The sequence below is a fragment of the Opisthocomus hoazin genome, chromosome 4 (genome assembly GCF_030867145.1).
Source record: "Opisthocomus hoazin isolate bOpiHoa1 chromosome 4, bOpiHoa1.hap1, whole genome shotgun sequence".
NCBI classification, from domain to species: Eukaryota; Metazoa; Chordata; class Aves; order Opisthocomiformes; family Opisthocomidae; genus Opisthocomus; species Opisthocomus hoazin.
The window spans coordinates 51,187,523-51,214,383 of NC_134417.1; the positions used below are offsets into that span (position 1 = coordinate 51,187,523).

Genomic DNA, 26,861 nt, shown 5'->3' on the forward strand with positions numbered 1-26,861 from the left:
CAGGTCCAAGGAGCAACTTTAAAAGAGCAGGTTTGCATCACTTACAGCAGTAAGGGAGACCCTAACACTGAAGATGGTGTGATTTGTGATGATGATCTTAACCCAGCACCACTTCAAGAAATAAATTAGTTACTGTCTTTTAGGGCCATTCATACTTTGCCCAAATAAGGCTTCAAGAAAGTTACAACTGCAGTTCTTTTGGCTTGGGGTACTGCTTTTGCTGCCTAAATAAGCCCAGAGAGCACTTAACCAGTAAAAGAATAATGACACCAGCAAAGTGCTCCTCATGTTATACCAACATGTGCATGCTTTGGATCAGGACAGTAAAAACATCACAAATGAATGAAACAAGCTATAGCAGGGAAAAAAAAAAAGAAAAAAGAAAAAAGTTTCCATTTTGCTGCAGTCACGGAGGGCTCAGTAGGTGCTCCTGCACACACAGTAGCGTTGTCATACTACTTTATCTTACTGACATAGCTACGCAGGCAGAAGCATTTGGTAAAGACCTTTACAGGAGCTTACAGGAAAAGAAGGGGTGACTGACAAATCCCAAGAGGGCCACAATCAAGCTGCTCAGTCCAGGTATATGGTACTACATGATAACAAATAGCAAAGCAAAGGGAGACCAAATTTTGTTTAACCTACTCAAGAACCATCCCTTGGTGTTGCTGAGGTCTTTCTGTGACAGGGAAGTTTTGTGGGGTTTTTTTGTTTTGTTTTGTTTTTTTTAAAAACATCTTATGCGCAGCATTTAAGCATCAAAAATATGCAACGCAGATTGAAAAGCATACTGAAGTTCAGACTCCCTTTAAGTTTCCTTGTCTTGTACTTGTAAACTGGATGCATCCAAAAATTACTCTAGAAAATATTGGCCATGTATAAAACCGCATTCCAGAAATGCCTGTTTTATAGCTAATATTCTCCCCAATCCTACTATGGATGTCTCCCACGGAGTAGCATGATCCTTGCATTATATTCTGTGGACCATTGCCAACTACATTTCTCTGAATGGCAGTCCCTGGAACTGACGCAGTCCCACAGTGAGCACCTCACAGTATCACCGCTGTGATTCAAAAGTGTAAGCAAAGTCATGGGACTGCCTTGCCCACTAAGTCTTGCCTTTGAGACAGCTCCAGTGGGAAGGATTGTTGTGCTGTAGGATCTCGCAGATCAAAGAAAAGCAACGAGTTGATACAGGGAACAGAGGGGTTTAATTTTTGAGAGACAGTACTTTTTAAACTTATTTATCTTAGTATATGTGACTGAAACCTGAAGATGTATCAGGATGATGCTGAAAAATCCTTAAAATTGCAAATTTTGGCACCAAATTTTCATACTGCCTTTCCCTGTTCTCAAGAATTATATAACGGACACTCGGGCAGGAGATTTACAGCTTCCTGTTCAAGCCCCTCAGCCATCAATCTAAAGAATCAGTTTCTGCTCCTTCCAAACATAAATGCAACCAGAGACAGACCAAATTCACCTCTTTGCAAATACAACTACAAAGTCCAAGCGTACGGAAGGTACCCCCACCATTAACGTAGTTACGAAATTGGGAAGCTGTATCAATCTTTAGCAACATATTTTTCCTTCACTGATGCCGTTCTGAAACAACACAAGGGCTGTGAGATGATTTTCTCACTGAGTAGCACCGTACTTGGAGTAATACATTACTGGTGGGACTCCCCTGATGATGTATTACACTAATGCATCATTAGGATGATGTTTCACACTGATGATATATTGCAGTGCAACATAATGAGAGCAATAGCTCACTGGGTGCATAATCCTGCCAGGAGCTGTGTGCCTGCAGCTCTCTGACTTCATTTGCAGTTCAGGGTGTCCAAGGCTTAGATGGATTAGATCCTCAGACACACACGGCTTAAAGGGTGGCAGGCTCAGAGAAATGCCCACATACAGGTGGGCGCAGTTAATTACTGGATCCAACGTACAGTACGCTAATATGAAGACACACTTCAGCATCGCATTTCTACACCTGCACAAAACATCTTCAAAACTAAGAAGTTGCTGTAGGCAGGGCTGCCGAAGCTCCTTATCCTCGTTCTTGGCTGCAGCAGCCATCATAGCGGACTCCAGTTGCTTATAGCCTTGACAAAAATACTTAGCTTAAATTTCCCATGCCAGATGCCTGCTAGAAGCAGGGGGAAGGTTGGGGAAAGGGGGTGGTTGATTGCTTTAAATCTATAATTTCAGTGAGATCAGTTCTGTTCAGCTGTTTCTATGACCCAGACTAAGAAAAAAATAGGTAGTTTTGCCAGCAATGAAAGATTCTGGTGACCTTTTTTTCTGACCTTTTTTTAACAAACAGAGCTATTTGATCTGTATGAAATTTTAAGAAGACCTTTGCACTGTGATCAGTGTCACTGACAAGAAGGCAACATTTTAAGATTTGTGAACTCTTCACCATGAAACCATATACAATGTTCAAAGGGAGGGCAAACTGATATAAACAAGGAGGAAACAAGCCAGTTTCAATAATAAAAGAACTTCTCCTCCAGTCTCTCACAAAAACATTTACATTTACAATTGAACCACAACTTCATTACTTATTCAGTTTTCGCTTCAATACCTTCGGGGTTCTTGACTAAGTCTAAGTGTGCGCACAAATACAGCAAGGATCCTGCATGCAATTTCCAACTTTGTGAATTTATTCCGTTCTGAAAACATAACAGTATTTTACACAGCTACCTAACATGCTCTGCATGTTCATCTTCCAGCTTCTCCTAAATAACAGGAGTCCACGGTGGACGAACCGGATTCCTCTCCAGAGAACATCAGTTTCTCTGGTCACACATTCAGAAAAACCTGGCTTTCATACCTTTCTCCTGACAACTGTAATTGAGAAACCACAGGGTATCTAATGAATCAGAAAAGAGTATAGCCACCTCATATAGCTAAAAGTGGAGTTAATATCTGATTTTTTTTTTTCTTCACTTGTAGCCTTTCAGACTGCCTGAGCAATAGGGCTCTGCCTCGTACATGCTGTCTCCAGCCAGTATAGCAAACAGGTTGAGAATACAGAGCAAAGAGCTGAACTTTCCAATTCTCATCTTTCAGCCAGTTCACACGTGCCTCTGCACCAGGAAAGAAAAAAAAAAAAAGAAAAAAAGAGACACAGTTTTGGGAGACCACTTCTGATCCCAGTACATCCTGGGATAAGTTAATTTCTAAGAAGATGATTATGCCAGCTGGGAATCACACTGACCTAGAGAGGAGCCTGAATCCCCCCATCAGGGTAGTGGGTGTTCTTTCGGCACGACTGTTCCCTCCTCATCACCGAGGGAGACAACAAGGACCACAGAAGAGAGAAGGGGCCAGCACAAAGCCCACCTTGTAGCCTGCAGCATACAGCCATGCTGTCCCCAAGCCTGGGGATGCCTATGAAAACTCACCCCCTAAAAGGCTGCGAGAAGAAAGGAAAAAGAAAGACCAGACTGGCTTCACACACTGCCTCCACCAGGCACCCATGCAAGGGCCAACCACGTCCTGGCCATAAATTCTCTGGCACAGGAGCATTATACCAAGGGAAAGGAATGCCTTTCCATCTGTGTATTTCCCCTCAGGCACTCACTTGATAATGAAACCAGTTAAGGTCTTTGGGTTCACAACGTTATTATAGTCGGATAATATTTTGTTTGCAGCCGAGCCTGAAGAACTCCTAAGTAGCACATTACAGGCACCATACACCTGTTAAGTCATGGCGTTTCTTCTTTAAGTGGACAAATCTGTTTTAGCCATCTCCAGAGATTTTCCGCTCACAGTTAATTATGAAGCGCTGACTGTACTCATTTCCTGATCTTAGAGGGAATCTGTAACAAATGTATGCCACAGGTGAAGCCCGCTCCCTCCATCCCTCAGCAATACCAGCAATCCTAGTGGCCCCGGCTCCCCTCCTTCACCCCTTTCCCCCAGCCTCCCTGGACATTCTGCTCCAACACAAATGCTGCACAGAAAATAATAACCTATTATTAAGAAAGAAAGTGCACAGGCTGACCAAGTCTAACATAGAAAGTAATTTATTACAAATGCACCTCTTGAACACAAAAACAACAGCATAGGTGGCCGGTCCAAGGTCATGCTGCAGAGCCCTACGGTGAACATCAACATGGACATACGCAATTCCGGTTATTTTGCAGTCAGTGATGCCCATGTAGAGAGCCACCTGGCATGGCAGCAGGATTTTATTTGCTCTCTGCATAGGCATACGTGGCTACAGAGATGATCACGTGTTTCCCAATGACCTGGCAAGCAATTTTATTTAAAGTGATTAATGGGCTTGGGAAGAAATTTGCTGTTTGTTTGATTTGAAAACCATTGGAGCCACAAGGTGTCCTTGTGCCTTGTACGGTACAAGATATTCTGAAATCAGTTCAGGCAAGATAAGCATTCCGGGGAAAAAGATAAAGGAAAAATAGTCCATCCTAAGAAAAAGTGACACTTTGTTGTGACAACAACCTTTCTTCATGCTCCTCCTAGCAGGACAATGTCTGATCCTGGGCACAAATCTTCGGAAAAAAGTCTCCCTGACCTTAGAGACACACGTTAGGTCAATGGTTCCAAACTTTCCGGACCGATAGGCAATTGACAACAATCAACATTTCTCTCAAATCGTCACACACGCTTACCATCAACCTTGCGACCGGAAACCTGATCAAGGTGAGGTGACTCAGCAGCGTGGCTCTAACGCCTTCTCTGTTACTCTTGAGGGATGACCAGTGCTCCGTGGACACAGGCGAAGAGACCCCCCCTCAGCTGGTGTCATCTCTGAGAAACTTAGAAATTGAATCTGTTCACTGGCTCCCACATTTTTACAAGTTGTTTTACACCAAATCTCAGGGGCCAGCTGACTCCTGCATCATCATCCAGGCATGGGTCCCCTCCCAGACTACGCTCTCCCCTTTTCTTCGTTGCCAAGAATCAGCCTAACCTTCCTAAAAACACTTCTGCATCCCTCCCACCCCAAAGACAACATCTCACTGAAGATGCCACCCTTCTACTTTGAGAATAAACACAAAGCAATTCCTCCAGTAAGGAAAGCAGGAGCAGAAATATTTTCTGGGATTATACAAACATTTGAATGTCATCATATGGGATAAAAGCATAGAAGCACACAAACACCACAGAAATCAATTAAATAAAACACGACACAAACAGAAAACTTGTAGGGACAAGAATGCAAAAGAAAGAGATTAAAGGGAGAGCTCCTGGGTGATGGGCAGGTGGAGAGGGACAGGTGGGCCACAACTTGAAGCTACCAGTAAGGAAAGGACTTCAGGTGATGGATTCCTTTCGTGACTGTACGTTACTGAATAGCTCTTTGCCTGCCTCAAAGAACAGGTCTGACCCCAAAAGTACATTTTGCTTCCAAAGAGAAGAAATCTGCTAGACCTCAAAACATGCTCTGTGCATCTCATGAGAAAGGAATCAACTCCAGAAAGCCCTCACAGCAGTAGGACCTCAGGAGAGCGGCTTTAACAACTTTGTTTAGACCTCCTGAAACTTTTTGTTTTCACTCGCCCTAAAAGACCAAATTTACCAGACAGGAACACACATTTCTTACCAGTTCTTTGCTTTCTTACTGGGACTATAACTGTGGAGACTTCTGGACACGAAAAGCAGTTTCATGGGCCCAGAACTGACTAAAGAATAGATTATCAAGCAACATCTAGGGAGGAAAAATGCACATATCTCACTCTGGTTTTTAGTGCTAATGCTCTTCCTCTGTATAATTTGTGAGGTTTGTAAATTCTGGGCTGTCCAGTGTATAACATATTCAGCACTGCTAGAAACCCACCTGCACGCACGCAGAGCGCTTCACAACGCTGACAGAGGTTTGGCAGAAACCCTGTTTAAACTGCCCGCATTAGTGACTTTCCAAGTACTTGCACTAGTGATGGACCATCTCATTTAGTCTTTACCTCCAGCTTCGTCTTGGTCAACAAGGTAAAAATTCCTTGGTTACTGAAAAAAAGTTAAATGGGAAGTACATCCAGTATAATACTTTGGTACTTCTTGAGTTGAATAAAACTGAGCGTTTTTTGTGACTTGTGCTGTATGCTTTAATTCAACTTCCCAAATAATTTATAGCATGATTCACATTTTTTTACTACAAGTAAATACAATTACCTATTCTTGAAAATCAAAGATATTGCAATATGTTTTCATCAAGTTTGTGTGAGTAACTACATATTAAAATGGCAAACATCCCTTCCAATAACATCCTGGCAGAGTTCGCTTCTTCTGCAAGTAATAAAGGCGGAGGAGAGCAAACCCTGCCCCGGGATGTTTGGCTGCGGTGCCACGAGACAGCTGATGCGTTCCAAATGTCTATCAGGTCACTTGGCAAAACCAGCCACCGCTAATCAATAGTGGAAATTTTTCTCTCTCTGGCTAAACTGTATTTCTATTTTTGTTAAACAGAAGAAAAATGCTAATTAGTTCAACTCTGCCGGACCACGCAGCCAGGGGAAACATACTGTCAACCTGACCGGTTCAGTTCAGAGTTAAGATGATGCAGTTCAATTACGATACTTAATCGATCACTGACTACGCACGCAGGTTTTGCGCAATAAGCGGCAGCACCTTACTGTTGGTCTTCATAAGCAGCATGTCAGTCTCCACAGGCTGTCTTACTCCTAAGCATCCAGCTGGTTTGGTTTTTTTTTCAGAAGCCCTGAACCCAGCTATGCATTTGTAGAATGCGAGCCTTTCTTTGCCTCTATTGCTCAGCTCAGAAGTCACGTCCCTTTCTCTTACTCTTCATACGTCTTCCTTTTCTTAATTCCAAGCTACATGGAACACAGATCATATCCCCTTCTTTGTCTGGAAACTCTATAGCAGTTTGTACATTGCAGTGGTATAATAAATAAAAAGTAATAAAAATGTTAGGAAAGTCCTTAGAAAAGTCCATGTTATTTTTACGATTACTCATGCTGTCGCTATTTAAGAAACAATGCCAGGAACATCTAGGACTTGAAGGGGACTTATAACAATTTTTGTAAGAATACGCCATCGAAATGATGTTGTTACTGACAGCAAAGTGTTTTGCAAGGTGTATGGCTTCTCCTGCTGCTTTTTCGAGTGCTTCTAACAGATGTTCAATTCCAAGTGGTCTGCAGACAGCAATAGGCTGACAGTTCTGTAGGAATCGGAGCAGCAGATGTGGCCCACATTATGTTTTGCTATTCCCTTTATGAATTGATATGTCACCCCGTGGGTTTATAGCTAGTTAATTTTGTAATGACATCACTATTTCTATACTTTTAATGATTCTCGCAGGATTTAATTTCTCAAATAACAGAACTCTTGATCCTGGAATTGCCATACGAAAGCAATATATAATAAACAGATTTGTTTACATGATACAGTTCTATTTCCCACCAAATGGCTTTGCTGATAGCTTTTAGGTAATGCTGGTATGCAGGTGAATTCTTCCAAAGACTGCGGATTTACAACACGGCCTCATTTCAGGGCGCTAGACTTAATGTCTGTGCATCTCTCTATAGGATTGTTACCCTCAAACAAGTATCACTTGGCGGCTGGAAGGAATGAGGATAAGAAGGGAATTAAGGGTAGAAATAATGGGGGTTTCTATTGGCTCTGCTGTAGCCCCTAGGTATTGCTCCCACCAGATGCTGTGCTCCACAGCAGTGGAACTTTACTACTTGCATGGTACCCAAATAAAATCACAATGCACAGGAAACCGCGCTGCATTTTCCACTGACGGTGACCTGGCTGCGACAGGGCAGTGCTGCGGCTCTTGGCTTGGACGCTTTCAGTCTTCAAATGGAGCCAAGTTTTTTCTCCCTCGAATACAAATCACAGAGGTTGTTAGAGCCCAGACGTTGTGCAAGCCCTCGCAGAGAACCTCTGATAACAGCGATGGGCTGCGCAGACCGGGCAGCAGGACACCGCCTTTCTCCCCTGGAATATTCAGTACTGTTAAGGAACATCTTTCTTTTTGTTTTTATATACAGGGGGGGGAACCTGATGCTATCACAGCTATATTTAAAGGACTTTTGGCATTTCCTTCAAAAAAACTAACTTTCAGGTATTTAAATATTGACTGGGGAAAAGCATTACAGGTTGCAAAAGGTGATAGTGAGGTATTTTATCTTATGAAGCCTTGAAATACACCTGAAAACTTTTAACTTTGAGAAGTGACAAGTGAAAACTGCATAAGCATACATTTTTCCCCCCATGTTATCTCAGAAATTATACTCTCACATTACTGCAAATATCAAAATACATCTTTAATAAAAGCCAGCTCTTCAAAGGCGTCTAAATTTACAGAATGGACACTGTCTGCTCTTACATGCCCTTACCGATCTAGCTAAAGATCAAGGCTTTAATTTCTAAGAAGAAACTAGATCATTTTTGCTTGCACACTGAGGAGGATGATCTCCAGTCGTGACTGCAGGCAGAATCTCCACAGCCCTTGTGGGAGCTGTGCGCCTGTGCTGGGGTCTGAATCCATCCATAGGAAGAAGGTAAATGGATGACAAAAGTATTTTCGTGAGTTTTCTAGCATTTCTCTTTTTTTTTTTTTTATGTTCCATCTTTATTTCTTGCAGTTTAGATCTCTTTAAAAAGCGAGTATGAGCCTTAGTGCAAGTCTCAGACCTAAACGCATGAAATTCAGGAAAGCTAATGCTGAGGTTAAATCAAATTTGACTGGCCTTCAGCACTGAAAAATAGCAAAGACGAAGCTCCACCTGGAGGTCCACACCTACTGCTTGCATACATTAACTGACTTCCACCTAAACTTAAGCCATAAGCAAGCGTGCTGTGTAACAGCAGGTAGCACACCGAGCCCACAAACATCTCTGACTACTCTGAACGCAGAAGCGCATTGACCAGAGAGACAGCACACCACAAGCTCTCCAGACCCATCTCTCATGCTCTACTCTGGGCTCCCAAGAAATGCTGAACCAAACTCTCCCATTGCCTAAACTCAGCATTTCTCCCCTAAAAGTTCCCAGCCAGGACTTCCAACCCCTCTCCCAAATGTCTTGAACTACAGGATGAAAATCGTGCTCAAAATCTTTGCTCCTCTGGCATAACCAAACTACTCATACTGGTAAAGCTCATTTGTGCAGGCAGCTGGACTTCCTGCAAGTTTGCTGATGACACCAAACTGGGAGGTGTGGTAGACACACCGGAAGGCTGTGATGCCATTCAGCGTGACCTGGATAGGCTGGAAAGCTGGGCAGAGAGGAACCTGATGAGGTTCAACAAAGGCAAATGCAGGGTCCTGCACCTGGGGAGGAACAACCTCATGCACCAGTACAGGCTTGGGATGGACCTGCTGGAGTGCAGCTCTGCGGAGAGGGACCTGGGTGTCCTGGCGGACGACAGGTTAACCATGAGCCAGCAGTGTGCCCTGGCTGCCAAGAAAGCCAATGGGATCCTGGGGTGCATCAAGAAGAGTGTGGCCAGCAGGTCGAGGGAGGTTCTCCTTCCCCTCTACACTGCCCTGGTGAGGCCCCATCTGGAGTACTGTGTCCAGTTCTGGGCTCCCCAGTTCAAGAAAGATGAAGAGCTACTGGAGAGAGTCCAGTGGAGGGCTACAAGGATGGTGAGGGGACTGGAACATCTCCCCTACGAGGAGAGGCTGAGGGAGCTGGGCTTGTTCAGGCTGAAGAAGAGAAGGCTGCGAGGGGACCTAATAAATGCTTATAAATATCTGAAGGGTGGGTGTCACGAGGATGGGGCCAAGCTCTTTTCAGTGGTGCCCAGTGACAGGACAAGGGGCAATGGGCACAAACTGAGGCACAGGAAGTTCCATCTGAACATGAGGAAGAACTTCTTCCCTCTGAGGGTGACGGAGCACTGGAACAGGCTGCCCAGGGAGGTTGTGGAGTCTCCTTCTCTGGAGATATTCAAGACCCGCCTGGACAAGGTCCTGTGCAGCCTCCTGTGCAGCCTGCTGTAGGTGACCCTGCTTCAGCAGGAGGGTTGGACTAGATGACCCACAGAGGTCCCTTCCAACCCCTAGTATTCTGTGATTCTGTGATTCCTTGAGGGCTTTCCTGAGAAACAAGGACCACCATAGACCTGCAGGTCTAAGCCAAGGGCACATCGCCTTGGTCCAGCCTTCTCCAGCGTGGTGGCATGGCCACACAGAGACTCCCAGTGCATCTCCAGTGCTTCCCCTCCTTCAAAACCTAAACTCCCAGCCAAAACACACACCCTGCTGCCCATCCGTTTCCCTGCTATGGAGACCATGAAGGAACGAACACTGACACAGGTGGCAGACGTTGAGCACGTCCCTCAGTGCACACCGTCAGGGTGCTCAGATGCTCAGCAGCCAAGCCCAGATGAGACCCGCTATATTTAGGGTACGACTACTTTCTAAAAAAGCATTATCTAGACAAAACAGTTGAGTATCTCAGGGATGCAGGTTCTGGTTTTCCGAATATTTCTGATATTTACTCTGACATTTCCTCTGAGTGCGAGTGGTGTTTTGAAAGGAAAGGAGTTTTCTGTTGTGTAAGGCCAGTCCTTCCTGTTTGTTAGTTTATCCCAAAACTAAATTTGCACGTGAATAAAACTGTTGCTTTAAGTCTGATTTCAAACATGTGGTAAAGGAGAATCTAACAATTTTATGAGATATAGTTACTTTTGTAGAGGGTGAGTTTGTCCTGGGGCATTTCCTCTGACTAGATTTATCACAAGTTTTTTGAACCAGATAATTTTGTTTGATAGCACATCTGGCAGCATCATAAAATCTTGACGTCCCAAGCTATTACACAGGAATTACTTTTGTAAATCATTTATGAATATTACTGTTGTAGGCCTATTCTGGGCAGTAAGAAAGGAAACGGAGCACTGAAGGACAAAGGAAGGGAAAAAGGATTCCCTGCCCTTTCAGGGCTCATCAGATAGGGCGGGTATTTATCATTTTAAATGGGAAACATGCTGTCATTGATACAGCTGAAAAGTCCACATAACACAACTTGTTCCCTATATTCCCTAAATAGGAAAAAAACTCCATAAATCAAGGAAAGCCATAAATTGATCTCTCCTGATGATGAAAATTCGCCGTATCTGAATCTTATATAAGGCTTCCCAATTAAATGCTGAATATTGCTAAAAGCATAGTAAACACAAAACTAACAACCCAAGAAGAATAAAAGAGGAAAGTCTTACCAAGGCCAGCACTGAGGCAAAAAAAAAGGTGCACTTTTTAGCTCAAAAAAAAAAAAAAGTATTTACAGAAACCCCACAGTGACGTGCCTTTTGAACACGGCAACATGACCAAATGGAAACTCTCTACATAATTAAAATAACATGATTAGGTTTTCTTACAACTGTAGCTGCTAAACATATGCCATCAGATGGAAATCTGGCAAAACGAAAGCTTATGTTCACTTATAGGACCGTGAACTATTGCACGATTAATAATTTCGGAAGATTGCCCCTGTTGATTTGGACTGCAAACACATCAGACATCGAGCAAACTTTGGGTACCGCTACCCTGCCAAACCCCAAGTCTGGCATTATATTCCTTTTGAAAGACATACTGTGTGTTTCGTTTGCAATGGATGAACCGACACCAACCACATCATCACCAGGCAGAGGGGTCACCCCGTTGGACCCAGGAGCAGGGGACTGAAACCAGCCCTTTGCTCTTCATTCCTGATGTCCCCAGCACTGGGAGCTACTAGGTGTTATTTTTGTTGGGCCAGAGCAAAGGAAAATGTCACTCGCAATACTCCACAGAAACATAACTCCAGCCTTAGGTAAGTAGGCTTTTTGTCGGGGAATTTCCTCGCTGTGGGGCCCATAAGGAGGGAAGAAGCAGTTCTCTGACAGCTCCTATTAGACTTCCAAATGCCAGGCTCCCGCAGACTCCAGCACGTCTATGCGGGATGCAGAGAGCCACTGCGGAGCACGTGCCAGAATTACGCCACGTGCTCCCCCTGCCAGAGCAGACGATTGCTAAATTCGGCTTCCTCCCAGGAAGCAAATTCCTGTCCGTACACACCCAGAACTGATTTCTTGCAGATGAGCGCACTGCCCGCCTGCTCAAATCCACAGCGGACTGCATCGGTGGGGTGCCGAGGCTACCCCTCGGCGGGGCAGAGCTACGGCAAGAGCCACCAGCTGTGCTGAGTCCTGAGGCGCTCCCAGTTTGTTAGAAAGCGACAGTACTGAAAAAAGCAGCTCTAACGCCTGAAAAAATAAGATTATATTTTTGATAGCTTCAGATTAACTACAATCAGAAAATGACAATGTAACATAGTTTCATTAATCAAAGTATGGATGCTTTCAAGCTGCACAAAGAACCCAACCAGGAAAAAACCCACAACAAACAAAAAGAACTGAAAAGAAAAGTTGGCTTCCAAGGTCATGAATGATATCTGCAGGGTATCATCTGGACGTTGCTCCTCAGACTTGCCAGCATGAGGCAATACTGGCTGTAGCTAAGAAGTCCGATATTCATATTCTGTTTATCCCCCTCTTTCTGAATGTAAGCATGTGTTCTGTCTTTTCAATAAAGATGTGCAACACATGTAGTGAATAGGTACAGAGGTCTTAAAAGCCATCTATTAATGGCAGATGCATGTAAATGACTATGTACCAAGCCTTCCTAGGGAGACAGAACTGGGAAGAAAGAAGGGAGACAGCCACACTAAAATTAGAAGGCATGAAAAAGCTCAACAACATAATCAAGCAAGACTGATTCACATATTTTTTCCTAATTCATTACAACTATTACAATATTATTCTACACAATTCCGGGGTGCCAAAGAGTGCTGAGGCTTTTATTTTTTTTTCAGTCCATTATAGAGAGCACTTGCCTCAGTAACCATGCCAAGGGAAGAAAATCCATCATGTATTAACCATACTCCAACCTCCAACAGAAATATTCCCCATTTTGTGAAATAAAGCGAGATGTGGGAGTCCTTGACCTTCTAACTAATTAAGGGAAACAGAGACATTCTTGTTTTTATTAGAGAGACACTAAACTATTTGAAAATAATTTGAATAGCTGAAGAATTAGTGTATTTGCCTGTTCATGAGTAGTGTAGATAGTTTAGAGTTCTCTTGGGGGCAACACATCGTAATGAATATCTGCTATTCATATTTAATGCAATCTGCCAAAGAGTGCTTTTGGGAGGACTTTCTGTGTCAATATAATGATTAACAACAGAACTGGAAAAGTAAATGAATTCCTGCAACGGGTGGGGCTGACAAAAATATCTTGCAGGACTACACCAGTAACACTGGATTTAACTGTACTCTTTTAATGATACCAGTGGAAAATTCATTTCCCAGGGAGACGAAAAAAAAAAAAAAAAGAGTGAGCAATCTTACAATTGGAGTTGAAGTGGTAAACAACCAGCAGTAATAGAAGGAAAAACAATTTCAGCAGAAAACACCACTTGTAACAACAATCTGCCTGGCCTGAGGATGCCTGAAAGGCCCGAGATGCAATAATACTGGCTACTAAATATAATAATTAGTATTTACATAGCACTATCCATAGTAAAGCTTTAGTTAGTTCCTTGCCTACCTCTTCCAGCTCCTCAGATGATCCTACTTTCCACACATTTTGCCATACCTAAAAGAGTTACATAAAACAGAATATAAAGTCCTTTATTCTTTACAATGCACTTTTAAAACACCCCAGACAGAAAAGTATGCAAAAGCTTGGCTAAAATACAACAAATGACCTTAGTACAGATTTTTCCCGTTGACATCCCAACAGCCCTCTAAATAACACATTCAGGTTTTGGTGTGTTGGGGTTTTGCTTTGTGTTTTTTTTTTTTTTTTTTTTTTTTTTGTAAAAAAAAACAACAACAAAAAAAAAAAACCCCACTATCTGGATGAAGCAATCTCACTAAGCTTATACAAATTCAGGACAGTCTTGTATGAGGCTCACCATTCTCCCCTACCCCATTGCCAAGCTACTCCTACTCCTTCATCCTGGAAACAAATGAAGGCAGAATATTGAGGATCCAAATAACCACGTCAGCAGCCTCCAAGGACCAAAACATGGCAGGGGTCTAGAGGTGGAATATGGGATTGCCTCCGTCGATTGCCATGAGCTACGTGCATCGTTCAAGCAGGATGTCTGAAGCAGGATGCCTGAAGCAGGATGCTCAACCCAAGCAGAAAGGGAACAACTGCCAAAGTGTTTTATTATTTAGCGGCTCCCACAATGGCTACTGTCCAGACTCTAATTTGATCTGGGATACACTCGGGGATTATGTTCACCATAGCATTAGCTCAGACTAAGTTTTTTCCTCCTCGTGCCACAGTCTCCAGCTCACACCAACCGACTTCGTTATGTAGTGGTCTTCACCCATGTTAAACTGAAAAAATCTGACTATTCTGCTGCAGTAACATTACAGAAACTAGTCTTACAAAGATGCTCTACCAAGGAGCAGCACGGCTTCATCTTCCCTGTGCTGAGACTCACTTGCAAAACGGTAACACTTTGGTGTGCCTTGCAATTCCATCAGCCATAACATCAACACGGTATTTTCCTCATCAGTTTTCAGCTTTGGGGATATATGACGATGATCTGATCTGCGTGGCATTTACACACCTTCCTTCTCAAATTTCAGGTGGTACTTCACTTGATTAGGGTTTTTTTTTGGGGGGGGGTTAAGACTAAGTTTTATAACTAGTCTTTTTCTAGAAATTAAAAGTTGCAGTTACATCCACAACAGATGATTTCTATAGAACGTAAACCGTTCTTAAGCTGGTATTCTCACATTGTGACAGTTGCCTTGCTGGACTCTGGCAACAGCACTACCAGTGTTAGGTCTCATGATGGCAAGATGGGCCCCTTCTTCCAGGACTAACAAAGAGCAATGCCACCCAGATACCAGAATTGCCTGTGTGTGCCTGCATGACCGCTACTCACCTCCACCTAAGATGCTTTTCACTTTAATAAGATGCCGTGTAACAATCCTTGCCCATATTTATTTATTCCTCCCCCAAATATTTCACTGACATCTTGGGGTTTTCCTATTGCAAACATGTCAGACTCTGCAGGACTTTTGCTCAGCATCCATTTCCCACAGCCGCTCCCGGTCTGGCAGAGTGGAACCTTGTTGGTCTGAGACAGGCTGGCGCATGACCCAAAAAACACAGTAACACCTCCAGTTTGGCCTTCCCTTGCCATTTCTAAATGAACTAAGCAGCAATCTCCTGAAGAAATCTTTATTTTGTTTTGTTTTTCATATAGAGAAGCAATTCCTCATTATTAATGCAGGAAGGGAAGCCTGCATGCCATCTGATCTCAGGAGTGAAGACGTCTGCTTTGTGCCGTATGGAGTAATACAGTGGTAGGTAAATCAATCGGACTTATAAAAGTAACGATCTTCTTGACCGTGGTCTCGGTCAGTGCTAATGCATAATTCATGTATGCATAAAAGTGGTATTTTTTTATCTTCTGACCTCTTTAGCACTGTGACCAGCCCTCTAATTATTAAGTATTTTGCACTATGTATCTCAGTATAAAAACAGAAGCCAAGTCACAGGTCACAGAGGCAACACCATTATTAACATCAATGAAACTAAATCACTCCATCCTGAACTCTTATTGTAAGCCCCCTGTGCTCACAAAATCAGTATGTCTAAAATACTGTTGTCTTTTTAATGGGCTGGAGATACCTACCCCAGCTGTAGATTAAGGTAACTTAATGCAACTTGATATAAGACCATCATGGAAAGTCTAAAACCAAGACAGAACAAAATAAAATAGGACAATAATACGAAGGCTTAAATGATTGCAACTTTGAACAAAAGCTGTTGAATTGCATTGTTTTAAAAAGATTAAAGAGATCTTCATAGCTTTCCTATTATGTAAAATAATTTCTATGGGATTTTGCATGAACGGAAAGAATCTAGAAGATAAACAGTACAATAGCTTCAAGCATATAGAGAGCAGTGGTTTTGTCAAACTTTGATTTCCTCAGGTCTTCGCAAGAGAGTTCTATATTCTTCCACCACCCAGTATAAGTTCTAATTTAAAAAAAAAAAGCCATCAGCCACACTGACCTCAGCCGAAGCGTGACTGAAATATAACCCAAAGCTCAACTTGCTTGCTTCCAAGCACTTGTCTCCATAACTCTTGCGATATTAGCCTCAAGCTCCAGATTCAGAAGTCTACAGGTTTTGAAACAAGACACACTGTCACCACCAAAGGTAGAGAAGCAGAGTCATACAACCCAGAAGAGTCATCATGCAGGGGACTGTGTCTGAAAAGAAATTCTCATTCAAGTCACTCTCCTCCCTATCTTGCCAATTTTAGCTGGTATTTCCCAACACTACTGCCTCGAGCTATGCACAACAGCTGCCAGGATTTTATGCTCAGTCAAGGCGAGTCAGTGCTGCAAGGCTCCTCAGCAACGTACTGCCCTGAAAATGCCGGGGCCAGGGCATAGAGATGCAAACCCCAAGATTCAGAAGTAGCCACTTCTTTTGCATATGGGCAGAAAATCATACTTAACACTACTCTTTTGAAAGGCTGAGCACTGACAGGTTTATTAATCATTAATAACGCGTTTGCAACACAGTCTTAACTCCACAGGAACAACTTGTGGAAAAGAAAAATTCTGCATATCTGATCATATACATTTAGTATTTACCAATGTACGCCTCAGGAAAGGTTCCCATTAACTAATAACACTATTCCTTCAACACGTGAGCGTTCTTGCAATATTGGGGGATAAATTCAGTACAGTATTCTGGTAATTAACCAGGATAACATCTGACAAGATTGGAAAGTGTTTTGTTTTTCACCTCCAATAAAAATAAATACTCCGCAACAAAACAGTGCAAATAAAGGCCTGACCTGATTATACCTCTTCCCATGGTTGGCTGGATTAAAACTGTCCACGCTAACTGGGGAAAAAAAATTGCTTTACTTCAAGACTGCCCAGTCTTCAAATATGGATATGTGAAACACAAAGCCAGAATTAGTATTAGGCAGCACAAACCCCACAACTATACTCTTCAGAAGTTTTGTCTTCACTGCGGTTTCCCGTTCATGTTTCAAGCTTCACATGCTTTCTGTTGAAAGATGTATTAGCAACACTGCTACAAGAAGGCTCCTTAGTGTGGTAGTTGTGCAGATTTGCTGTTCAGTCAAGACCTTTATGTATTGAACAATCTCAGTAACGTATTTAGACAAGCACCTTCACAACAAACTACCCTGCAAAGCTGTATACATTCTGGTTTTCCTCACATTGGTGATAAATACATCAGTCACGCACTGCAAAGACCTCCAGAGATGCATCTTGTCTATGTGATGCCATTTAAAGAGTTTATACCTGGGACAGCTTTGTTTGGAGCCACCTAAACATACATAAAACTAATACCAAGTCAAAACATGTGTGTTCATTGAAAAGGGATGAAAACGAACTTGCCGGCTAATACACCCAGCAGTGCTGAAAACGCGAGTGCCGCATGTGGAACCCAACCATAGACTCCAGGGTTCATTCTGCAGCCACGGGCAGCTCACAGCTACTCGCTGTCTGCTGGGCTGCTCCTCACAAGCTGCCCAGGAAGAAAGCAGTTGCTTACAGAAGAAAACAAAAGCAGTATTAACAACAGCACAACTTAAGAGAATTCTGTACTGGGAATCATCACTGTTCACGAATACACAATGGCCAATTTCTCTTTAAACACAACATCAGATTCTGCAGCTAACACAATAACGCAGGACATGCCAAAATCCGTAGCAGGTTTTATCACCCCCTGGTTTCCACTGCTTTAGTATGTCATGTAGTTGCATATTTATTTTTACAAAAACAAGACTAAGTGAAAATGGTATTTGAAAACAAATGCATGCTCTTTGCCCAAGTAAAATGAATCAGAGATGAAAAACTGCAATCACTCTTAAAATAATTTCAGAATGAACGCTATCAGTCTTTGTTAGAGGAAAACCGGTCAATAAAAGCTATTAATCCCAAGCACTTACTTGCAGGTGATGGGGTGCTGCATCCGCTGGTTGGTGGGTGACTCTGGAGCCCATGGAGGGAAGGCAGCGACAGTCCACCGATGACTGGAGGGAAAAGCAATGGATATGGCGCTGCTGGATAGTGAGTCATATGTCCATTCACTGCTGGTACTGGACATGTGCGGCTGCTGGTTGTCATGTTAACACCTCACAGTGTAGAAATATTATGTTGCATCACTCCAGGCCAGCAAATAGATCCCTCAACTTGTGAATGCAAGCCTGCAGGTAAGGCTTGAGCTGGATTGTGTGATGATGAAACGGTAATTCACCAGATCAGGTCCGTCCTGTATTTCATCGCTGCTTCCTACTGTTCTCTTTTCCAGGACATTCCTGCTCTGCAGACCACAGACAGAAAGTCTTCTCTGGGTGTGGGGGCACAGCTCAGTCGCTTACACAAATGTTTTTCTGGGAGGACAGTTGCTGTCTACAGATGCATGCTGATACAGTCTGTGGGAAGAAGAAAACAATATATTGATTGTAATATTTCTATTATTAATATATACACATAGAAAACTCTTTCACCCCTTTTCTACTATTGTTAAGTGATTACTTATTTATCAATATCCTACAAGATCAGCTTGATGGTTACCTGGGGTAAAATCATCATTCTACTAAAGCTAACAGCAGAACACTCATTAACTTTGTTTTCCTGCCCGATGTGTTACATCAAAAGCAATCTCTGGCCAGGCATCATCTTTTTTGGAAACCGCCAGTTTTAAAACTGACACATCAATAATTACCTGCAATATTGATACTGGGGGGGGGGGAATCAACTTCTGAAAAATTTCTGTGTACACGAAAGCTTTCAGTTTCCCCACAGAAGTTACAGAATGAGTGACACTGAGGAGGCTCTCTGCTCCGCTTCAGCACCATGGCTCAGGCAGGGCACTGGGGAACTGCGTGTGCGGGTGATTTGGTATTGGGCTGTTAAAACACTAATTGGTTTACCAATGATTGTTCTCACAAAGGATAGCTAGTTTATCTTACTATCACTTAAGAGCTACCTCACTGATCGTCCTTTTTTTTTTTTTTTTTTTTTTTGAGGGAGGGGGAACCGCCTCTATCACTAAAAAACCAAGCACCCGTTATTTCATAAGCTGGGTGAGCGAGTGACATGATGGCGATACACCGCTCCTGTGGTCTGCTGGGGGAACTCGCTGGCTCTCATGACCACCATCTTCTGCGTCATCCAGAGCTACGCAGATCCTCCTGGGCGTTTCACCCAAATGCCTGGTGCCTACCAAGGGGTCCTCATTTTCTCAGTCTCTGCACCGAAAGCCTCAGGCTGGGAACGGAGCACTTCTTGTGCTGTTCTCAGCAGTGAAATTTGCTCCTGCCATAGCTGTTTAAGTCTATGTACAGCAAATGGTCTCAGAAACAACCTGCTTATGCAACACCAGTGTGTGCTATTGGTGTCTTGAGAGCTACTGGGGAGGCTGCAACCGCTTCCTATTGCCAGCGCTCCTCCTGCAGTTAATCGTGCAGTGCTCCAGGCAAAAACCAGCGAGCATTGCAGCCAGCTCCTGAGCATCAGCCTGCACGAGGACCTAGCTGTCTCCTCCAACACACGCTGTTGGGGGAAGACAGCGGGAGCCACAGACCAAGCTCAACCACCCAAAAGCAAGGCGGTCCAGGGCTGCCTAAAGGCTTTGTGTCCTGAGACAACGTGATACACCCTTACATCTGCTACAGTCAGCAAACAGTAACAACATCCACCACCTGTATACCATTTTTATTTGTAATTCTTTGAAATTATAGCCTGAAACCAAAGGCAAGAAGATTTTTAGGTGGGAAAACAAAGGTAGCAGTGAAACGACTTGTCAAGGTCACAAAGCAAAATCGATGCCAGAGGAGGGAAACTGCGACAACGCAACGTCGACTATCGCTACTGCTACTCAGTCTAATAGCTGTCAGTAAGAATTCAAATGAGTAAGGGAAAAAAAAGGAGAAAAAAAAAAGACCCAAATACTTATGTTTGCCTGTCAGAGAGGAACAGAGTGTTTCTGCTCTGTGTGGAATACCAGCAAAGGTTACCAGCTGTGCATATTTTCAGACAGCAATTTCTGCTGAGTGCAGCCTGCTTGGGGATAACAGAAATGTAGCTTGTAAGTATTTGATAACTGTGTAAATTATGCACAAAATACCTTTAATGCTAATGGAGACAGACGTATGCAGAGATGAGACTGTAACGGGGGTATAGTGAGCTAATGCACAGCTGTCAGCCACACCGCGCTCGAGGACCACGTGCCTGGAGACCAGTGAAACCCAGAAGATCTTTTGAGGAAGCCTCAACAGCCAAAATACATGGACTCAATAACAACACGAGATGAACTATGAGAGGTGACTGTTTTACCTAGCTAAAGCTTTATGAAGGTGAAGACCATGTATCCAAGGAATATACAAAGAACTAATGTTTTCTGAAGTGATTCCACAAGAGCTGGCAAAAATACCACACTCAAAATGCTTGTAAAAAAAAGAAAGATGAGAGGGATGTTCATGAAAACCGCCCCTCCCCAATCTATGCATTAAATCAACCACAGGACAAAATCACCTATTTTTAAATGACATAGGGCTTTGGAAATAAAATTCATCCTATAAAACTATGTAATACTTTAAATTATATTTCTATTAGCCAGAAAAATGCAGAGCTCAGCATAAGTTATAAAAATTCCCAAAACCACAACATCAGATATATTTGTATATTTAAGTGACAAGTATTCAGAAAAGAGGGAACTCCTCTAGGATGGAGGGGAAGATGGGCACTGGGGAAACTCTTTGGTCACTTCCTCACCACTGGAGGAACACGTTCTGTGACAGAGCTGGTGATGACAAAATGCAACAAGTATGCAACTCTATATGAAATACCTAACAGTGCCAAAACTAGATTCTAATCCTATAGCTCTGCATGCTTAGAATTTGATGCAAGGTGTAATTACATACTGAAATACTACCAGAAAGCAAATTTCTCTTGCCTTACTCAAAAATCACCCTCCTTTTAACTCTCATGGCAGGAAACTTCCTGCAGATCAGTGTGCTGGAGATAAGCCATCAGAAATTGTTCCTTTGCTTTTCTCTCCAACTAGAGACAGAGAAGGATGACAGTGTAAAAGGTATGATACTCTAAATGGTGTATCATTCAACTCTAAACAGTGTCCCTCAGGAGCAGCAGGACCATATAGATGCTCACATGGCTGAACACCTATATGATGGCCAGCAAGGAAATTGTAGGCAGATGCCTCCGTTCCAGCAACTGTACCCATGCAAAGAAGCAAATGCCACCCATGCTCTGTGCTTACCAGGGACTTCAGGTCACCAGCTCTGCTAACACAGATTACACATTCATCACCTCCATCACTGCACAGCAGAGGACATCACGAAGTAGAAACTGCTGCAGCATAAGAAACCCAGAAATCAGTTGTCCCCATTCACGCCAGTTCCGTGGCAGTAAAGACAGCTCCTAAGGCAAGACTTCACTTATGCATCACCAGACTGACACTTTCACATCTCCCAACTCACTGATGAAGATCCCAGCATTGGACACCAAGTGCAGATGTCTAGGCTGCAGACAGTTTCAGGGTAAAAACATCTCTTTTCCTCAGCTAAACACACACCACAGCGCAAAACACTGTAAGACACTGTACGGGGGCCAGCTTTGACAAGAGACTTTCCTTGGCTGTCACCATCCTTTCCATGCTGTGTGGACCTTGAATGTACTCTCCTCTGGCCTACATCTGCATTCCCTTGAGGAGGAAGCTAATGAGATTACCCTAAACGGGACGGGAAGAGCCAGCCACCACAGCTGAGGAGCAGCCCCAGAAGGAGCAAGCCAAACTGACTGCAGAGTCACCTTGGTGGCAGTTGAACACCCATTCCTGAGGCAACAGCATGGATTTCTGCCCTGTACGTGCGAGGCAAAATTTTCAGCAAATGGCTGTTGTCAAGGCACTTCAGAGGATCTATCCAGTATACGATGAAAATCCTCTTCCATGAGACCTGTCCTTAGGGACTGTTCACAAGTACAAGGCCCTTAGTAGCAACAGTATGGAAAAGGATCATACAGAAAAGTTTCTTTGAAGGCTCACCAAGAGATGATCACATTGTGCGCTACATCGCATTGAACAGCGGCCAACGACTCTTCCTGGACAGAACATATGCCTCCTTTTTGGTTTTTACAGGCCTTTTATTGACTTGACTTCAGTGATAAAGCAGATGGCCACAGGGGAAGGAGGCTACAGTAGCCCCAGCGCAGAGCAGACAGCATATTTATCAGCTGCAGTTAATGCAGCAGGTGTACCTGTCTCTTCCACATTTCTTCTCGGGGTTTGTCTAGCTGAGCAGAAGTTTAAAATCACAATTTTTCACACACAAGCTCCAAGTTTTGCCAGATCAACAATGACCCAACTTCTCTTACTGTCTCTTAATTTCCCGTGCATTTTGCACAGGCTTTACTATGGAGAACAGTTTTGCTTTCCACACGTCTGCCTGTTTTCCTAGAATGTATTAAACGAATTGATTCTCATTCATTACGTTGCTATTTAGCTTACATTTGGTAACAGTATTTGGTATCACTGTAACATAATTCATCCTTCTGAATTTTGCACTTGCATAAGATTTTATTTTAATTCATAAAATCCCTTTTCCATTGCAGGTGACTGATGCACATCAACAGCTGGATCGGCAAGAAGCCGAGCCAGGAGGCTTGGCCAAGAGTCGTGTGCCACTAGGAAGGTTACGCTTTGTCCTCCCTTCTGCCAATACCACCCTGACTCCACATTCCTCCTCCTCCCCTCTCACTGCCCATAGTAGGGAATTAAGTTGTCAGCATAGCAAGTAAAGCAAGATTTTTGCCTTTTTTTTCTTCCCTCACTTCCGAAAAGGTCAGTGGGGAGTTCTGCCCTACCTGCAGTGCTGTTTGAAATTCAGCAATCATTCTAAGATATTCACAACTGTGGCATCTAGCAAACTTTTAAGCTAAATCCACCATCCCCCTTGCACTTTTCTGCCACAGTGAACTGCTGTTGCTCTTCCTTTACAGGTGGGGGACAACACTCCGAACACAGGAGAGGCACGCCGACACGAGGACACGCTCTGCACGGAGGCGGGTGCTGGGGAATTTGCTGCTCCAAGACTGGCGGTCTGCAGCGTAGATGTCCCCAAAGTTCCCAGGGTCACAGAGGCAGTCTCTTCTAAGTTCATTTTGTGTTTTCTTGCCAATGCCAAAAGTTTCCCCTCTTAAATCTTAGGCTGACTCCTAAAACAGGAACCCCTGGACTGCGAGGGCAGCCTGGGCAGCATGACAGGAGAGACAAGTTGTTCCTCTCCCTGCAACAAAAACAATTCCAGAGAAATTTTGTGTGCAAAACCTTTCAACAGCGTATTACATCTTTTTCCCAAGGGACAGAGTTGACGGAGTCCTTATTTATTAGGCAGCTTAGAGACATATTCTAATGCTGTTTTCAAAACAAGTCAAGATCTAATAGTTTCAGGAACCCTTACTGTATTTAATGTATAGTTTGTACTGAAATCTCTGATTATGCATATGCTTTCTATTACGCTAGCTGATGGTGTTGCATTGAGTAGTACTGAATAATTCAGCAGATTTAGCACTAGCCAAGTGTAAATCAGTCAGATACAGTAACACAACAACCACGCTGCCCTTAAACTCTTGAAATTATGTGGAAACTTTCTTTCAAAAAGGGGCATACTCCATTTTTCCACCAGTCCTCGTCAACTGGGAGATGTTGCATTTTTGTTTTCTTGGCTATTCAATGAGATTTAATTAAACAATAAACTAGTTACTGTGGCAGAAGTAAAAAAAAAAAAAAAGGCAGCCTTTGGAGTGTTATGTTTCCTTTATTAGCATAGTGATGTGAAACTAAACAGAAAAAGCAATCTAATAACAAACATTCCTTTGAGCAGGGCTCCGGGAGCAAAAGGACATCCACTTATTGTTCAGCCCATCCCATTGGTCCATATACGGCAATAAAGGTACAATAGAAGGAAACAGGAAACAGACTGGCACATCTGCATTATCTTATTAGAGGCTAATGGATATCGGAGAGGAACATGCATCTGATGCTGAATCGTCTGTACCAATCTCCGAAGCAATTACTCTTAATTAGTGGATTCTGTTTATAGATGGAACTTAGTGTACCCTTCTGTATCAAAGAGATGCAGGCATCTGGAGAGAGATATGGTTTTCTTAAAGGGAAAGCACTACAGCACAATGGGAGGGTTGGTGGGGTGTTTTTTTTTGGCAAATAAAAGCTCTCTGAAGCATAACATATTCTACTGTATTATTAATCAAAAGAGCATGCTGGTTTAAAAAGAGAAAAGAGAGAAAAAAAAGACCATACTGTTAATCTCAAACTCAAAGTAAACACAGAAAGCTAATACTTGCATATGAATTATACGACAAAAACCACTTTGATGATAAGCAAATAAACAACTGAGCCTAAAATTTTCAACTGCTGGCCAAAAAACTTAAAATAGCAGCTTAAGTCAGAAGAACAACATCTGCATTTTGTATCTGCCAAGTCTGCAGCCAAAAAAAGTAAACCACTCTATATGACCAGATGCATGAACAAAAAAGAAAATGCATGGAACAGAACTTCAAAGTCAGCGTACTGAAAAGCCAATCTGTAGCTCTTACATCCCATAACCACAGTTGTCATATTTTCAACTATAGGTGCAAGACTTATGGGAGGAGGGACAATAAATTGTTGTAACAGAATTAACACACTATTACTTCGACACTTTTCCTGCATCTTGGTATGCAAGACAGTTGTCTACTGGGCGACTGCGAATTCCTTTTTGTTGTAAAGCTGGCAGTTACAAAATGGATTTCTGTTTTATTTGGTTTTTCCTGACTGAGATTGTTAAGAGATAATTAATATAATTAATGCAATTGTTGTTTATTTGAAAATCCTATTGGGAAGTATAAAGGGGGGGGTAGAAGCTTCTTTTTCCCTAAATGGCTATGCTTCGTGTTGCCTGCATTGCAAATACCCACTGATGTATGCCTGAAAAAAAGAAAATCTAAATCTGAAGGGGGGGGGAAGGAGACACAATGACACCCATTTATTTACACACCATACAGCAGTACCCTGCTGCGCCAGCTATTGATTTTAGTGGAACTGAGAGTCCATGTTGGAGAGTAGCAGCTGTGAGTACATAGCCTGAATCCTCATATGGGAACAATACTCTATAAGCAGAATAACCTATTTCGGCCAACCTTCATGTATAACATACAACATTAAAAACACATGCAGCTTCCATTTCAAAATCTGAAAGGCACTATGGTTATTTGTTCCACAGAGGTTCAGGGGAGTTAATTTATTTGTGCTAGCACACTGCTAGCATAATGAAAAAATGCGAAGGATTGAAAATCCATGCTTCACATGTCTGTTACTCTGCAGAGATGTTAATTCTGTTCTGTGCTAACCATATTTAAGATAATCCCACTGCATCAGGCAATTTCGCATTTTCTCCTGTTGTTTGCTGTTTTAAAGTGCTGTTTGTAACTGAGGTGTGGGGTTGGGGGTGTTTTGAGGGGTGGTGGTGGGTTTTAGTTTGGTTTTGGTGTTTTTTTTTGTTTGTTTGTTTTGTATTTTTTTTGTTTTTTTCCTTCACCAGCTATCTGCATTCCACATTTCTTTCATTATTCAGCAGTTGCCAAAACTATACTGAGAAGTAAAGATAAATGGTTAGGTCAGGTGATAGGGTTAACAATTTATTGTGTGCACCGCCCCGAGAGCCAGATATAGTAGAATTGGCTCATGTTTATGTACAGGATGAGAAGTTGATTTCCTGCGCAGTGACTTTCAATCACTTCTATAAGGAACTCTCTTGCAGTTTTCTGCTGAGAATTCATGGAGCTTTGAATACATTTTGTGCTGGCATATAGGATACTCTGCTTTGTAACTAAATGTATTCCTTAGTTATTCTGCCACATTCAGAAATCCCAATGGACTGTCAAGTTCTCTTTCATTTATGGAAACCAAAAGGAGGGTAACTGAGCTTCCTGCTCCGTGAGTTTAAGTGAACTTTTACACTGATTTCCCTCCCCAACTTTAAAAGTTATTTCTTAACTCTTAAAATTCCTCTTTCAGTAGAATCAAAACTTCTATTCTTCCATTGTCATCTCAGCTGGTCCTTATCAATGTTTCTAAGGATGCAAAGCAGTAATTCCATATTGAGAATATCACAAATGAGAGACTACTCCATGGGCTACAGAGGTTTAGGAAATTGGAGATATTCTAGATCAGGTCTGTGGGGTGTTCCCCCTCCCTCCCATCGAACCTACTTCCCTGTTTCTGCCCATCCCCAAACTCAAAGGGAAAAATACATGACTTCTCTCAAACACAAATCAGATGATCCGCAATTCAAGCAGCGCAGGGTAGCCAGCAAAAAAAGCGCTTACAAAGCAGGCTGGTCACTCAAGTCACATATAACCAGAAACTCCAATATGCAGCTTTTCCTACCCAAGGTGCTATGCCTACTCTTTTAGCCATGTTCTCTGACTACATTTTCTCAGCAGATTTCCTTTGTTCCTACACAGTTTCCTCCTACAGCTCAGAAAAACTAGACTGGACTTTGCAACTGAAATTGCCCTTTATGGCCCTACGTGTCCAAATAGATTTTGATCCTACCTGCTTCTATGCAACATGGCAACAAAGAGGAAAAATTACCATTGATGGGACTAAGGAACCTTCCCCATGGGCTCCCCTTTCATCATCCAGTCAATCACAGAATGGTAGGGGTTGGAAGGGACCTCTGTGGGTCATCTAGTCCAACCCTCCTGCCGAAGCAGGGTCACCTACAGCAGGCTGCACAGGACCTTGTCCAGGCGGGTCT

The 26,861-nt window shown here is 42.9% G+C and overlaps 1 protein-coding gene across 4 annotated transcripts in view; it reads right to left on the bottom strand.

Annotated features, from left to right (window-relative positions):
- Positions 1-26,861, bottom strand: part of RARB (retinoic acid receptor beta) — a 346,244-nt gene that overhangs the window by 183,811 nt on the left and 135,572 nt on the right. For all 4 annotated transcript variants that reach the window (XM_075418996.1, XM_075418995.1, XM_009938783.2 and 1 more), the window contains one exon: positions 17,967-18,452. In XM_075418996.1, coding sequence (XP_075275111.1) covers positions 17,967-18,144 — 178 coding nt within the window. In that variant the 5' untranslated portion in view covers positions 18,145-18,452. The remainder of the gene's footprint in view (positions 1-17,966; positions 18,453-26,861) is intronic.